We start from the raw sequence: 17,222 nt of genomic DNA, 5'->3' as shown, positions 1-17,222 counted from the left end.
TTAGCACCAACTTACTTATCACGTCGGTAATAATATTAACAAAATGAATCACAACCGACCGTTTACAACTTTTTGAAATAAGGAAAGGATGATGAAGTTGTCCGGTTTTATTCTCATTTAGAATTACTCGAATTTGATAGAATAATGGTATATGTGGTTCATTTCAAGTACAACTTCGAAAGAAATTTGACTGGTAAACTGAGCGCTTTTGGTGCTTGAAAGAAAAATCGCTACAAGCGCTAATGTCTTGTTTAAAAATCAAACAATAAACACTAAGTTATAGATTGTAACTTTAGCAGATTTATTTAATTTCAAATAGAGAATGAGTCCTTCCCATTAAAACTCAAAAATTTGCTCGTTTTTTTAAATGCGATTAATTTTATAAAAATTAATTTAATAAAAACTTCCTTTTTTTTCCTTTTGCAGAATCTATTCCTTGGAAGATGAAGTAAAATGATGACAAGTGGAGGTCATTCATCTAACACCCAACAGATTTTTAATTTTTATGGCATCAACTTTTTAACATTCAACATTAAATGGTGTAAAATTGTCGTAAATTAGAAATTATTCCATTTTTCTTGGATATTCTTTGTTCAGAAAAAAAACATAGAAGTCATTGATCAATGAGTTCAGTTGAACAGAACATTTGATATCCAATATTAATAAAAATTGCATATTGCTCATTTCACAGCCAAGATAATGAATCCTTCAGATATGATTGTATTGAATACAATATTATAATAGGAGGAATTCCAGATGGCATTTTGTCGTTGTCTTGACTAAATTATTTAAGCCAAACACGGAACTACACATTCGCAGATATACCAAAGAGATATTGACAAGAAGGTTACATGGTTGGTGGTGAATGTAGAAATTTCTGGATAATGAGGAAGCGGGACATACCCATGGTGAATATGAAAAGGGTGACATTGTGGACAAGTTAGTGATCTCTTTTTCTTCGATTATCGTTGTAATCATGTAATCATTTAGGGTCAGGTTCGGGAAGGTTACAAACTTCTCGATATATCGATACTTTTGCTCACTATCATATTTGTGATAAGGATAGGAAGTAGGTTGAAAAGGATTTGCTGTAATAAAGTGCTGATAAATTAATTATGAATAGTGGTTTTTGATGTATTATCATTGAATGTGAATTGTTTTGAAAATATTAGCTTATCTTTTCTTCAGATTGTTGCAATATAATTAGCTCAAAAAGTTCAATGACAGCAATAAAGGATTGCCACAACACTGCAGCAAAACAAGACCTAATGGTACCAACACTTAGTATGATTCCTGTTTCACCAGAAATACAAGAGTTATTACAAGCATACGGTATTGAACGACATATGGTGGCATATTTCAATCGGGAAGAGCCTAACAGGTATAAAATGTCATGGCTAATAAATCGCAGTATAATCAATTTCGAGAAAAATTAAAATGTCATTATCTTATGTATCCTGTTAAGGTTCTGGTAAGATTCTGAAGGTAATGTTAAAGATTCGTATCACTAATTTTTTTGATAAACTTTAAGTTTTCTAATTAAAAGTCATTGAATGGATTATATGATCTGAATTCGACAGTAAGACACGTATTAAAATGATAAAGTAATACTGTAGTTGTAAGTTCATTATTTTATTCATTATCATTTTCAGTTGTAAGTTCACCACAACCAGCGAATGACGAAAATTTTTCAGAGTATATGTGAACGCTTATGGACAATTGCACTTCATTGATCTATCCGCGCTTAATCTAACTAATGGCACTATCGTACAGGTTAATTGATTAACTTTCTATGTTTAAGTAATGGATAGCTTTGTCTCTTCAAGTTCAATCACATTATACTTCTGAAATAGTGATATTTAGTATGGAGTTGAAATGTTACCTGTTTTCGAGATAGGAGGCGATATAGGAAATCGAGTACAGGTTGTCGTTGTCGTTTAGCATTTATTTCATTGAAAATTAATTTAAATTTCGGATTAGCGGTAAGGATAAGTGAGAAAGAAATATTTGAAGATGTAATTTATTTAAATTAAACATGTATGTGACTGTTGTGATATGTATAATAGATAAGCTTAAATAATGGAACAGGTGATTATTTCTATTGAGTGATTCCTCAAAAAAAAAAAAAAAAATCTTCTTTCGTTCTAGAATTTAGCTCTAAAAGCTTGCGAATTAACCCGAAATGATCCAATCGTCCGGAATGATTTAGAAAGTGAACTGAATAAAGTAATTCAACGAGTTTTATCAAAAATTGCCAAGGTAAAATTACCATCGTTAACTTTATTTCGAAAATATAAATTACTATCTCTTGACACTTTCGTCAATTGTTTCTTATCATTTTATCCTCAGGATGGTAAATTTTTATCAGTACTTATCTTTTGTTTTTTAATTGAATTTTGCTTGCAAATTAAATTAATCGTGAAATTTTGAAAGAATAAAGAGAGAGAGAGATCGAATTAGAAGTCATACCTTTGGTAAGATTTTTTGCTATCATTGTTTTTTAACAAATTTTAATTTTTTAGGAACGTAATAAAAATAATGATGTCTCCTCAACGATCGAGTCATCAAAGTGTGCAGGCACTTCTATGTGGCAAATGTTAACTGATTCGGAACGTGAAGAATTACAGAGAGGTTAGCTTATTCCGGTTATTCTGAGATATCTTAATGAGGAAATATTCCATACTGCATTTATCAGAAACATTATTTCCATAAAGCCATTCATAGTAACTGAATACTATCTAACTTTTTATCTGAGTGCTCTACCGTATCATTCTTACTAATCCATATCATATCATAATCGGTTGACAGTTCCGATTATGAGTTTACTCAATAAATATTGAACGAAGATTAGAAGGACGAAAACTGCTGTATTTATAAATCCATTAAAATTTCGAACTTTTTTCAGAGCAGCGCAAAAGGAATGCCTACAAAACTTCACTGTGTAAGCCATTTCGAGAAAATAATATATGTCCATATGGTGATGAATGCGTTTTTGCACATGGAGAAAAAGAACTTCGTCTTCCACCTCAGGTAATGGTACTTTTACCTGTTCGAGCAGTATTGACATAACCTAATCAGATTGCATCTTTGAGGATCCTAAATTAAGAACGAACTTAAATTTCTCAATCCAGCAATTGCAGAACACATTTACTCATTTAACTGGTCAAAGTATTAATTGTATTTCTCTGACCACAATTAACAAAGCTTTTTATTTACAATTTCTAACTTTAGGTATTTTACCTGTCTTACTTTTAGGCTCATCCGAAATACAAAACTAAATTATGCAATAAATTCTCAGTACTGAACTATTGTCCATACGGTGCCCGTTGCCAATACGTACATGAACGTTTAAATGACATGTCGAAAGTCGTTGCAGATGTGGTAAATAATTTCTTCTCACCGATCGAATTATTTTGCATTCCATCAGTGAGATTAATTAATTGATTCATGAATGGTCTCTGGGTTATCAGACTAATTAATTAAGTTTCTGAAAATTTAATTTAATTTTTAGCTGCGGGACAAAGGAAATTCAGGAGAAACTTTACAACATCCTTCTAAGCATCTCAACGTAAGACGATTGGATCAGAGGTTAGTACCTTCGAGATTTCTCGAACTTTTGTCAACTCTCCCAAAAACTCAACATTTTGAAGTGCTATGTTAAAGAAAGACTTTTTTTTTCCATTTAGATCTTTGCTTCTTCTTTTTTTTCAGTGCTGAATGTACTAATTCACCGATCGCTCTTGGAAATCATTTATCATTTAATGAACATGGCGGGTTTTCTTCTTCTCTAACAAGTACCGATTTCAACTGTGGTGACAAGCAAAGACAATCTCAGAAGGTATTTTAAAGTAACATTATGTATGAAGTTTGAATCAAATTAGACTAACAGTTAATTTAATCTTTCATAAATTACTTCAAACATCTTTTACAAACAGATATTTCAGTGATTATGCATCATCTATTAATGTTAATCGTATTATATTCAAGCAAAATTCAACATTTAATTTCTGCAGGAATCCGGTTTATTTGGTCCGGATTTTTCTGGCTATGATAATAACGAGTCTCATTTTAATACGAAGGCAGTTACAAATAACAACATCGTTCTAAATCAGCTCCTTGAACATTTTGATAATATGTTAGTTCTTTCAGCATCTGTGCTTCCTCAGTCTGATTTCTTAGTACTTTTCATGAGAAATACCGTATCTTAGTTAGAGTTTCAAATGATTTCAAAACATCTGAAGATTTATGTCAATCAGGATTAAAAATATAAAAGTTTGAAATTTTCAGGAGAATTGATGATAGCAATATGTTTTCACGATCCTGTTTCTCACGAATTAGATCAGGCTAAACGGAATGATCTAATCGAATATAGCAAGTCATTAATCCAGAAAATAATATATATGTATATATCTTACTTCTTTAAATTTTAATGAGAATCTATTTATTATACCTTTTTATTTCATATCACAAAATGTTTTCGTTGCATTTTTTAACTATTAGAATTCATAGGTCAAGATTAGTTCTAATTAAACGCATTGTACCGTCACTCCAAATATCCATGACCTTTTAAAGTTAAGAATTAGAGTTTTCAGTATTTACTATAAAGTGATACCATCCATCATCTTCCATCATTTAGAAATAATTTTTCAATTTATATAATCCTCCAAAGTACTTCAATTATGTTACCTTTAAATTTACAAAATATTTGAAAATGCTATAAAATGATAAATGCATTGTAAATTTGGAAGAATTGTTATTGTTGCCTTAGAAGGATTACAATTTATATTAATTTTTATTATTCTAGCAAATGCATATTAAACGATAAGACGCATTTTTATTAGCTTATTGTACAAGCAAAATTTAGAATTGTTGTATATATACATATTATTGTACCATTTTATCTGTTTCAAAAAAAAATTTGTTTTATATTTTACGATGCTTATAATTGATAGTTATATTATATTAGAATTAGTTCTATTGTATACTGTACTTTCTCATCTCATAAATGCTTTTCAAAATTTCAATCCATTAGTATTATTCTAAACAATAAAACTATATTACTGATTTCTCTAGAAAGCTAAATCTGTTTTTCTCTCATTTTCTTTCTTCTCTCTAATAAAATCTCTTCAATTTGTTCTCGATTGAAATATCTCAACCTCAATTATGATTTACTAACGAATCAGACCAACTTATACTGCTTTGCAGTAACGGCTAATTAATTCTTAGCATTCATCCCTCAAAAGCTTTACTATCATTCCTTACTCAAAATCGAAAAATGAAGAATCTATTAAATTCACTTATTATTATTTCTAATAATTCTTTTTATCTTTGTGATATGTTATGTTTGTGGATTCATAGCATTACTATTTATCACGTGATGTTATTTATGTCTCTTTCACGAATTTGACAATTCCTATTGATTGTTGATTGAAATTTTATGATTAACTTGATCAAGATATCTTTTGTTGTATAAAATAGAAACATTATTTTCTTTTTTGTATCTTAGATTCAGCTAGTTGCATTCGGTATGATAGCAAGAATATCGTAGTCGAGTTTTCCGAATCACTACGTCAGGTAAATTTTCACTAAAGATTTAAAAGAATAGCGGTAGTACCATCGGTAACCGCTTGGAGTACTGTATAGATTTTTTGTGATTCTGAGTGCCTTGGAGAAACGCTTCAATGAAAAAGCGAACTGGATTGGGTAAAAATGATTTTATCCAATCATTTCGTTTATTTCATTACTGCCTTCCCGAATTTCTTGCTCACGTGGTAATCTTTTGATGAGACCGTACTCAGGTTGGCATTTATGATATGTTGAATTATTTTATGCATACCAAAGATTAATAGAACTTGGGTAAATCCAGGAGAAGCAAGTCGATAAATGAAATAATTCAAGCCGATTTTTTTTTTCTGGAAAAATAATAGACTAAAATGGGCCAGCAGAATTCCACATTAACAAAAGGAACTATCAAGGAGAGAGGATTAGGTAAATTCATTCATTTTTGTCAACCCAAATGTCAACTCATTCTGAATAGCGATGAAGAAAAAGACGTTTTGTGAACGACACTTCAATGATAAATCCTGCTATGGAAGGAAAATTTTTGTCATATTGTCCTCATTTTATGCATTAAAAATATTGGGAGAATTTTGGAAGAGAATTCAGAAGGAAAATAAATTCGAGAAAAAGCGTAAATAGTTCAGAAGTCATCTTTTTCCTTATGTAAAATATAGCAAACTTCTCTTAGTCACTTATTCAGGTAGGGCAGAACAATCAATATCTGCTTATTCTTCAGCTTAAGTAAATCATCATTTTATTTTCAACCCAAATCAAAGAATGCCTCAAATTCCGTATCACTTATATCCTTGAGGTTGTCGATATTATCAAAGAAGTGTTGCATACATCTGACTACTTGTCAACCTCGGCCAACCAATGAAAACAGAAATATTCGGTAATGGGTTCCTTAAATTTTCATCAGCAAACTATTCAATCTGTTGCTGATGAAAACTCCATTTCTATGAGCCATCACTGATAGCACTTCTATTCCTAATAGTTCCATTACCGTACGGCAGTGTTGATGTTTTATCACTGTTATCTTCCTGTACATCTGTTGAAGGAGCATCTTTCATTTTTGTCTTTTCAACTTCAAACATTTCAGTTGTTGAATCGTCCTCTACCGTTTCCTTGGTATCTTTCTATAAATATAAAATAATAATTGATCAGATGGAAGGAAAAATTCTTAGATTTCCGTTGGATGAGATCATATGTGTAATCTGTAAAGAGTAAGTATTGATCGGATAAGGTTTAATCAGAAAAAAGCTTAATATAGCTGTGCTTAGAGGATGTATTAATGAAATGAGAACTCGAAAATAATACAGTAATGATATGGAGTTATAAATGATAAAATAGTTAGATAGTTATTTAAAGGCTTCATTTAGAACCTTATTGTTTCTTATCCTCTGAATATAAATTTTAAAATTTAACCTGATATTAGTAAGTATTTCGTTTAAGTCTTTAAGTCCAATCACAAAGCAATATTTGAAAGGTTAACCAATAAAAAGAAAAGAAATCATACCAAAACATCTGTGTCATATATTACATTATAATAGTCCCGTTGATTGTCTAATTTTAGATATGAATATTGGTCCGTAATATCTTCCAGTTGACTGGCTAATTTTTGCCGGATAGTTCCAAAATCGGGTCTTAATGACGGTTCCTGGGCCCAGCAACTACGCATTACCTCATAGCTGTAAAGACTTTTCATCTAATATGAAAGACGTTAAATGTGAATCTCTCTCTCCTTCTCTTAGAAAATAAAAAAAAAATCAGGCTGTACTCTTTTACTTGCTATTATAGATACATTTCTATACTGTTTGATACTGTCTTTTTTAAGTAAAGTTAAATTCACTAATTATTGGGGCAATTATCCGGTTGATCCATTCGTCCACCAGCATCCAAATGTTCCAACATATCATCGGGTTGTATACCTGGATACGGTGAACCACCAAGTGTGATGATTTCAAACATTAATATACCAAATGACCAACTGGAATTTAAATGATATTTATTCGAATTTTGAAATATTTCAATAAAATATCTATCAAAATTCAATGCAATTCCGTGGATTCTGTGCTAAATAATCACTCTATCATTCTATGGTAACATTATACTTTGTTATCATATTTTAATCATATAATCACACGTTAGTGTCTAAATAAACACATCTACATGTCATCCACTTTGTCATTCTATGATAACATTATACTTTGTTATCACATTTGAACACGTTATATTCCTTTTCAATTTTTTACACTTTAATAGTTTGTAAAAAGAATTCAATACTAACACATCTGATTGCATAGTGAATTCATAATGTTTGATAGCTTCTGGACTCATCCATTTCACTGGCAATCGTCCACCTTTACTTTTGTAATTGGCGCTATCACGATAAATGTATCGACATAAACCAAAATCACCAATTTTTGCATTTGCCTTATCATGCACCAATATATTACGTGCTGCTACATCTCGGTGCACGAAACCTTTCTGGCTAAGATATTCCTAAAAATAATTCTTTTTCATCAATCACTGTCACATATGTTCAAATTAAAATTAGTATTAGCTTTTTTTTAAATTTAAAATTGAAATTTAATTTGGAATAACTGGAAGTACAAACAACAATGTAAAGTTAATATCACTCTTCATCTTTATGCTCTTGGTGAAATGGTGAAGGATTACGATATTTTTTATGTGATAAATACACATACAAAATGTGAGACAAATAAAGTTCTGTGATTAGATATGACACTTACCAAGCCGTAACTGATTTGCACAGCAAACATCAATAACTGTTTTAATGTTATCACTAAATCCGGATTTATTTTTCATTCAAATTCGGTCCATCGTAATCGATACCCATTTCAGTGAGCTGGAAAAACAATCGTAGTATTTGCTAATGTTAACATTTGAAGTACAATCATTTTAACTGCAAGTATGGTTTAACTAAAGAATTTCATTATGGATTGACGCCTGTCTTTCTTATTTTCTCATTTTACCTTGGATGACATTTTCTTCCGGGATTAATCCCTCCCTTTCTCTTTTTTCTCTTTTCGTATTTTAAGTCAAATTGATGAATTGCCAAAGCAAAATCTTATATCAAATTTCTAAAAAATTTTTAGAAATTTTTGAATTAGTTTTAAAATTGTAAAAAAATCTTCAAAAATCATGTTTCAAGAAATTACCAATACAAAAAAAAAAATTTCTTTTTTTTACTAAAATTGATCATAACCTTCATCATATAAGCACACCGTTTCCTTAAGAAATGTAACAGATCACCATCTGAACAGTACTCAACAATTAAGCAATAAGGTTCTGTCTCTGTAATACATGCCAACATATTGACCAATCGTTCATGATAACCTAATGTTTTCATTAATGAAATTTCATTGAGGAATTCGCTTTTCGATAATTGATCAGCATATTCTGCAACAATTTCATATAATTACTACAAGATTTAATTATCAGTTTTGTTATCAGCTGGATAAAAGTATAGAGCTTCATTTTATATTTTAATACATTCTAGCTTATACGTCCCAGAGGAATTCTTGTCACTGGATACAGTAATGGATGAAATAGCTTACATCGAAGATAGAAAGTTACTGATAAGAAACATTATCACTTAGCTGATAATTAGTATGACATTTAATTTAACTTCAATTCTACAAAATGTAAAGGTTTTTATGTATCAATGATGATAAACGTGAATACATAAAACTTACATATTGTCAGGTCAGGTTAAATTTACAGGAAAGATTGAGTAATACTGATATTATGTAAATATTCTTTCTTACCTAACAACTTTTTCACGGCGACATCACAATTTTCGGCTCTCATCAGGTTAATACCCAAAGCAGATTGAGCATTCTTGTTACCTTTCGCAATACCAATCAATCGGCCTTTGTAAACGGCTCCAAATGCACCCGAACCAAGCTTTTGATCATCATATATGATGAGATTTCGGCGTTCCAACTCCCAAATATCCTGTCTGCATATATTACATTATCATTTGTACCTGTTATTAGCTTATCAATACTCCCTTCAATCATTAGCTCCTCATCTTCTTTACATAGTTAATAAATTCGATCTCATAAACCTATGGATAAAATAAGCCTGCAAAGCTACACTTGATATGAATGTAGCTCATTAGCTCATTAAAGCCAACAAAAGCATATTGAAAGTCCCAGTGATAAAACGAATTCGTTAATGTCATTTATTGACAAAGCTCAAATTATCTCCTGAGAAATTCAGGCTAAATTATTCTTTTATTCATTGAACTGTATCTTAAGGGTCTCTGTACCCAAAATTTTTTTTTAAACTATCAAAATAGGTATTTCTTCTCCTCAGTAATTTATCAAATTTTAGCCTATTTCAATTCTGATACTTACTTCCTTTCAGTTCCTAAATGTCTGATTCCTCAATTATATAAAATGCTGAGTCATTGACAGCGACAATGACATTGATCTCTTGAAAAGTAGACTTAGAAGTTGGAAAGATGCTAATAACGTATTTCAAGATTTTAATTATGATTAACTTTTTTGGTAAATCAGTATATCTTAATTCGTTGCTGAGCTTCATTTGTTCGAGCTTTAACTGATGCATTTTGATTTTGGCATTTTGCTTTCGTTGAATCCAAATAAATGTACCAACAAGAAGTAACAAAAGAGTTGCTATACTTCCAGCAATAAGTCCCGTTAACAATCCTGGACGATGTTTCTTAAATGCTAAAAATACCATTTTGAGAGCAAAGAAAGTTTAAATAAGGAAATTTAACCATTCAAGCACAAAGAAAAAAAACAAAATTCATTCTCTTCAACATTTAAATGAATGAATTCATCCATGAGGATAAATGTATGATAAGAGGAAGAAATAAAAATAAAATAAATGATAAATGATAATATATCCTCTCTTTCTTACTTCTTAACAACCAAACAGATCAAAATTGTAGATTGAGTAGTATATTAAAATTGCTAATAACATTCACTTCTTTCACCGTAGCTAAACAAAAAATAAGCTACTAAATTATGAACCTGCAGAGTTAATGAATATTCTGTTGGCTTTTGACTTCATACCCAATGCAACACCGCTTACTTCCGGATATGTCAAATTATAAGGATCAATAATGGCGCATATTGTCACACCGTACAACTTATTCATTCGCAAATTTGTTATTATTATCGATGCATTTACTAGGTTTAATTTCACCTAATGTAATGCAAGATATAATACAAGATATCATTGTACAAGAAAAATTAAAATAAACAATGTTCATTGCAGTTGATTAGTTAATTTGAAGAGTAAAAAATATAGATGTAAATTTCTCTAATTAAAAATTTCAACTTCCAAATCTTCAATTAAATTATATCCAAAAAATCAAATTTAAAATTTACCGCACACGTTCCATTATGATTAAGCTTCGGACAGTTTGTCGCATTACCCAAAATACGGCGCATATTAACACCAAGTAATTCTACCTGTAATTTATAGCATTTATTTATTTAAAAACAAAAAACTTCAACGAAACGTCCAGAAAAATATGCTATCTTTATCATAAAAGTGGCAAAATAAAATGATTTCAAAAATGACAACCTATTGGCAACTTTTTTCTGATATGAGTAAAAGTATTGCAAAATCTCGTGAAATGAGTGATAAGTTGATCATATTGGTGATAGTGAACGTATTTGATATTTACATATACTCTCGGACTTAACAACCTGTCTTCAAGTTAGGTAAGAAGTTAAGGAGAAAAGGAAATAGTGCTTAAATATTAAAAAGACGAAATTAATTAGCAACAATTAATAAGGAAAAGAGGCTAACATCAATTTCTCGATCAAACGGTTCAGCATCACCGTAAAAAGCCACAAAATATAACGGTTTTTTGTGCATTAAAATGGATCGGAATGTCACATTGACAGTTATATTAGTGTTTGTATCATCTGGATTGATATAATCGTTAAGAATCTGATAACTGAATCCTTCCACTTGACCGCACATTGGTGGATGATGTATCAATGGGCTATCGTTACATGGACTGTTTCGTACGGTAGCACAATCTAAAATAGAAATATTCAAATTTAATCAAGAATTTTCACTGCTAAAATGTATATTTCTACTAGAAAATGCAATATAACATATATATGTAAATTTTTTGAAAAAGTCCAAGCAGAGAATCTTTCAATTTAAAAAACATATAAATCATTTTTGGAATCATTGTTGAAAAATTCTACACTCTACTTATTGCACTAAATTCATACATCCAAATTTAATTTCTAAATTTGAATTCAACTTCAAATTCAATTATTGAATTTCATCGTTTTAAAATTATCTGAATTACGTTTGATTAGTCGTTGCAGATAAAAACTAACTTATTTTTAATGGTTTCATCGAATTTTGGTTGAAATCATTATTTGTTTTTGTAGTACCACAACGATAACTTTGAACTCCACTAACGTAATATAAGAATTGACATTTACGATACATCAAATCAGCACCAACTTCAGCAACCATAGTTCGTGGCTCCTTACTTGCCTCCTTAAAATAAATTTTCATGTCCTGTACAAATTCATAGGTGTCTGGTCTTCTTCAGTCGTAGTAATAAATTACATTCGGATTAACAATAATATATTATGGGTTATCTTTCGTTGAAAATATATTCCTAATTTTTGTTAAAAGTGGAGAAATAAAACTTTTTTAAAGTTGGATTTACTTAGATGGGATGATGAAAAAAAAAAGAGAAAAAACACTGAAAATGAAACTAACGAATTCTGGTGCTGGTACTGCTTTTGATAAATCGGGAACATTGCAGCTTACCATATGGAAGAGTAAATCTACCTTTATATCATTTTCACCTAACGGCCAATCTAAAACCCGAAAAATTCTAAATTACTAGCACTATCGAAATTTAAATGTCAACAAATAAATGACAATGGGTTTTGCTTGATTAATTCGAGAAATAATTTTTAGGTAGCATAGACTGTTGTGTTGAAATCTGTTGAAAACAATTTCAGATGAGGAAACCAAAGTAATTAATTTGACTACTTTCCACTTATTAAGGCACATTATATTAATTAGTTCCAATACAAAAGAAGATAGTTTCAAAAAAAAATAATAAAAAGATATGATGCGCAGATGACGGCTACAAAATGAAACATATTTACTGTATTTTGGTGCCGCATACTGTAGAACTAATTTGATGGTTCCGTTGGAATGATAACCACTTTTGCTGAATGACTGATTCTGCAAAAAATTAATTTTCGGTGATCGTAAAATGATCACTCATAACTTTAGAAAAGATTTAAAGATAAGTTCACTTGCAGGAATTTTAGTTATAGTTCATGAGAACTCATACATAGCTTCTAAACTATCTGAATCTGTTTCCAATGAATCTGAAGATCTTGGCAACTTCATACATTACTGCAAATTCTCTTCAGTAAACTATAAAAGCATCAGTTTTACCTGTAATCATAGTTAAATATAACTTTCGAGAAAGTTACAAGTACGACTTACTTTTGCAGTTAATGGAAAAACTGCAGTGATGACTTACATAAAGTCTCAACATTAGCAAATTTGTTGCTATAGAGGATGAAGAAGCTTCACTTACGATATACTCCATAGATTGAACGGTTAAATTCTGCACAATATCAGGTGATGTCGCAGGAATCTCCAGCACGTCACTAAAATTGCTTACTCCTCCACTTGTCACTGATGCAAGTCGAAATAGCAATGGATTACAAAAATTTGTTTCAAGTTTTGTGTAATTAAGCAACGATGTTGTAGTTGTAAGCTGAAATTACAAAAACACAAAAAACATTCTTTACCTTTTCAATTCAATCCTGTGAATATCAATTTGGGAGATCTGTTTTGTAGAGAGATTTCTAATTTCATTTGAAAATTAAATTTATACAAAAATAATTAAATAAATAGAAAGTATTTTGGGATTGAATTTCACTCTCTTCCAAAATGAAATAAGTAAAGAATAAAAGCTGAAAAGACAAATGACAAGATGCATTGACATTTTTGACAGTTATACCTCAAGTAAGAATACCTATAATTTTATTCCATTTCATAGTTTGATATCGGATTGTCATTATGACATTATCAGATCGGTTATTTCTAAATAATGTCGTCTGTAATCTGATGCAACAGAATCAATTGTCAGGTAAAGACATTGAATTTCTTAAGATTCATAAAAAACAAATGGTTTGATGTAAACTTACAAAATACTGCCCATACTCATTATCTTCAGATTTATTCGTCATTTCCAACAAATACAATGTTCCATCGCCATCCCATGTAATATTAATGGAATAAGAGGGTGTGTAGACCCATTTAATATTTTTGGGTATTTCCGGTTCTGGCTCTTCATTCAGGTTTCCACCACATGTTTTCCAACAAAATTCCTTATCTCGAACCTTATCACCCTGTAAAAATTTCTTATATTACAAAACTTCAGCAGGTTTCCACCTTATATTTCTATAAGGTTTCCGCCATTCCTTGATGAAATTTTGAAATGCTAACATTTTGCGAAATTTTATTGCCACTTTTTAAAAGTGATTATAAGCTCAGAATATGCAAATTGACAGCAAGCGTACGTGTTCGATACCAGTGCTCTTCTTCAGATCACTTTAAATTGTTTGTTAAATGGAATTATGACCTCAACAACTCTTCTCCCGATTTCCCATCTTATCACAGATAAAAGGTAGTGATTGTAAAGACTGTAAAAGAAAACAAAACTAAAACTGAAATTGGAGTGATGGAGATGAAGGGAAATAATTTATCAAGTCAATTAAGGGTCAATTAAGAGGTGTAAATTTCTGAATTCTTAAGATATTCTTTTAAATTTTAAAGGAAAGAGCATTTCTCTCATTTGGAAATAAACTTACGCAAAGGTCATTTGCCATAGCTTTCTTGCATTGCTCTTCACAATGTTTTGAAGATTGCTGAAAATTAATTACAATAATTGGCTCTTTTTTCAAGACATCTTTCTTCCCTCAATTATTATTTTAATTTCAATTTTTTTTTACAAGTATAAATGTTTACAGTTTTGCAAAATTATTTCTCAAATATAAACTCTTTTAAGAATTTAAGTATTACTAATGATTGAAAAATGATTAGGTTCGAAAAATTATCAGCAGGAAATATCTTCAGGTGAACCTTACAACATGCTACTGTCACCAGCTTCCCAAGTGGTGGGTATGGCAGGTCGATTAAATTCAAAATTGTCATTTCGGAAATAAATGTTTCATGGTTATTAGCTAAGCTAAATTGAAATTGGAATCAATGATTGGTAAAACCTTATTCCACATTTAAATATGTCTTGGTATATATTCCAAATCAATAGAAACAGTGAAACTGTACTAGGAAAGTAATTAACTCAAATCAAGTTAGTATTATGCATTAGCAAAGAAAATAATGGTATAAGTATCATAATATGGTACCATATCATCGATGACACATTTGGCGACACATCTCAGCTGACACATGCGCACTCGTGACAAATCCGAATTGATCGTATTTCCGCCATTTATTTGTAAAATGATAAATAAGAGCAATATCCATAACTGATACATTAGCAACAGTAGTTCGAATCGTGGGGACCCTCCATTCGATATCGTTAAAATTTGCTTTTTATGATTTTAAATATTTATTTCAGCGTAAACAAAAGTGATATTCGTGAAATTCATCGTCATCATGTCACATTTTAAGAGATTTAGACGGAAAGCTTTATTTTCCCAAAAAATTTCCGTTAAATTTCCAATAGAAACGATCAGAGATGAACGAAAATTGCTTCACTGTAATTTAATAGATATACACAATGTTAGGATAGGATTGTCCTTAAAATCACAACCTAAGAAACTAATTACTTAATTAAATCCATTCCTTCTCGGCTGTATATCTTTGAACTTCATTAAATTAGGATTTAAATAAGATTTTTGTAAACCAAATTAGAAGTTCTTTGTCTAATTACTCATCAAAGTGACTTATTTGATAACCTTAATATATATCTTTCACTTTTCAAATAACTAAATAACTTTCTCCTTACGGTAGAAATCCCTTTCTTCTCAATGTAAACTTTCTTAGGTCATAAATGCTGGCTATTTCAGATTAATCGTTCGGTTATTTGATTAATAATGCCTTCCTCTTCCTACTTTCTCCTTATTGTAAACATAAAAAATTAACCAAAAATTTAAAATTTTAAGAAATGGAAAAAAAAATTTTCCCAAAAGAAATAATTGCAATCTAACTAATTATGAAATAGATGGGAACTTAGCCAAAAATAAACATCCATAAATCTGCATGACAAGAATTTAGAGAAAGAATTAGTGGAATAACGAAATAATTTGTGGATAAGTATGGGAAGATTTCGGGAATCATGAACGGAATTAGTTAACGTTTCATGAAAAGTGACACATTTTCAGCACGTTCAGACTTAATTCAACTTCCAGGCACTTGGCATTTCACGCACAAAGCCTTAATTAAGCCTTAATCATTGAAGTATTAAGCAAAGGAATCATCTTATCAAATCTCCATCATACAATATCAGGTGAATTCTGTCTTTTGAGGATGTCTTCGGCTTCCAAAAAATTCCTCTAAGAACTTTTTCTAAACATTGCCCTAACCATATACGCTTGCTTGTGAGGGTTGTAATGTTTTTTCTCCTAATGAAAATTCTCTTCTTGATATGATAAGCAAGAAACGACCCGATGTCATATTACACTGATAGGTCATACATACCAACTTAGTCTTAAACGGAGATTTCTCCGGAAACGGATAATAAGTATAGAAATAAGGAACTAATTTGATTGGAATAGGAAAGATTTACAAAATAAACAATATTTCAAAATTTTTACTAATAAACTTTTATTAATTCTACAGTGCAAACAATTATTCTCATTGGATAAAGCATAATTTTTGGGATTTTAATTCCGACACTGATGATTTATACATAATTGCAGGATATGCTGATATCCTCTTGGCACAAAGGACAAATTCTTGAATGCCATTTGAAAGCCTAACATTTCTAATTTTGCCTAAAGATTTGGAAGTTTCGAAAATCGCTAACATTGCCTCCCACAGATATTTATCAATTATTAATCTTTGCATTAAATTCAATTCATATAAATTTTTTGCTAAAATGATGCAATGAAATAGACGAAGTGATAAGTTCATGCAAATAGATTAGGTGATGAATGCATGCATTTAACTGCATTTCAAGCCAATTACAAGCTCACTGAAATTACGGAAGATTGCGCAAAACGAAAAATATTTTGAAAATGCATGACAAGAAGTTCGTGAGTAATAGGAATTATATCCTTGCATCGATATTTGCGCCAATAGAACTTCATCTATTAGTGTAACAATTCCGCGACTTGACGGTTGACAGTAATGATAAAAGGAGACGAAGATGCATGCAGGCGTGCTATAGCGATGCATTCCATACTATTGCAACGGGTTCCCATACAGACAGACACTTCAGTCACATACTGAAGATTTCATCGCGAAGGAATTATTCAACAGTCTTCGCTACTTCTAGATATGTAAGACAGATTCGGAACCGGTTTTCGGATATATTTAAGTATATACAAAGACACACACACACACAGATACACACACACACACATACACACACAAACAGATCAACATGCAGACAAACGAACACATACACA

At 30.5% G+C, this 17,222-nt stretch overlaps 3 protein-coding genes across 3 annotated transcripts; 1 reads left to right on the top strand and 2 right to left on the bottom strand.

Moving 5' to 3' along the window:
* Window positions 1–1,220: 1,220 nt before the first annotated feature.
* Window positions 1,221–4,348, top strand: LOAG_06554 (hypothetical protein; the record flags this gene model as incomplete). The annotated part of the gene is made up of 10 exons (XM_003142089.1): window positions 1,221–1,381; window positions 1,695–1,773; window positions 2,149–2,259; window positions 2,523–2,631; window positions 2,906–3,030; window positions 3,256–3,381; window positions 3,512–3,588; window positions 3,712–3,838; window positions 4,014–4,135; window positions 4,288–4,348. 10 exons carry the CDS (start codon window positions 1,221–1,223, stop codon window positions 4,346–4,348), a joined length of 1,098 nt encoding a protein of 365 aa, XP_003142137.1.
* Window positions 4,349–6,306: 1,958 nt separating this feature from the next.
* Window positions 6,307–8,342, bottom strand: LOAG_06553 (serine/threonine protein kinase; the record flags this gene model as incomplete). Its single annotated transcript, XM_003142088.2, has 5 exons — window positions 6,307–6,695; window positions 7,076–7,247; window positions 7,409–7,546; window positions 7,847–8,061; window positions 8,313–8,342. 5 exons carry the CDS (start codon window positions 8,340–8,342, stop codon window positions 6,516–6,518), a joined length of 735 nt encoding a protein of 244 aa, XP_003142136.1. The 3' UTR covers window positions 6,307–6,515.
* Window positions 8,343–8,377: 35 nt separating this feature from the next.
* On the bottom strand, window positions 8,378–14,456 carry LOAG_06551 (kinase domain-containing protein; the record flags this gene model as incomplete). The annotated part of the gene is made up of 13 exons (XM_003142087.2): window positions 8,378–8,428; window positions 8,789–8,982; window positions 9,351–9,544; window positions 10,091–10,280; window positions 10,587–10,761; window positions 10,947–11,030; window positions 11,374–11,609; window positions 11,922–12,087; window positions 12,316–12,416; window positions 12,714–12,792; window positions 13,100–13,339; window positions 13,773–13,976; window positions 14,439–14,456. 13 exons carry the CDS (start codon window positions 14,454–14,456, stop codon window positions 8,378–8,380), a joined length of 1,932 nt encoding a protein of 643 aa, XP_003142135.2.
* Window positions 14,457–17,222: the final 2,766 nt, after the last annotated feature.

This window comes from Loa loa (genome assembly GCF_000183805.2).
Source record: "Loa loa unplaced genomic scaffold supercont3.3, whole genome shotgun sequence".
NCBI classification, from domain to species: Eukaryota; Metazoa; Nematoda; class Chromadorea; order Rhabditida; family Onchocercidae; genus Loa; species Loa loa.
The sequence above is the reverse complement of the archived record's forward strand: the minus strand, read 5'-3'. Positions and strand labels throughout refer to the sequence as shown.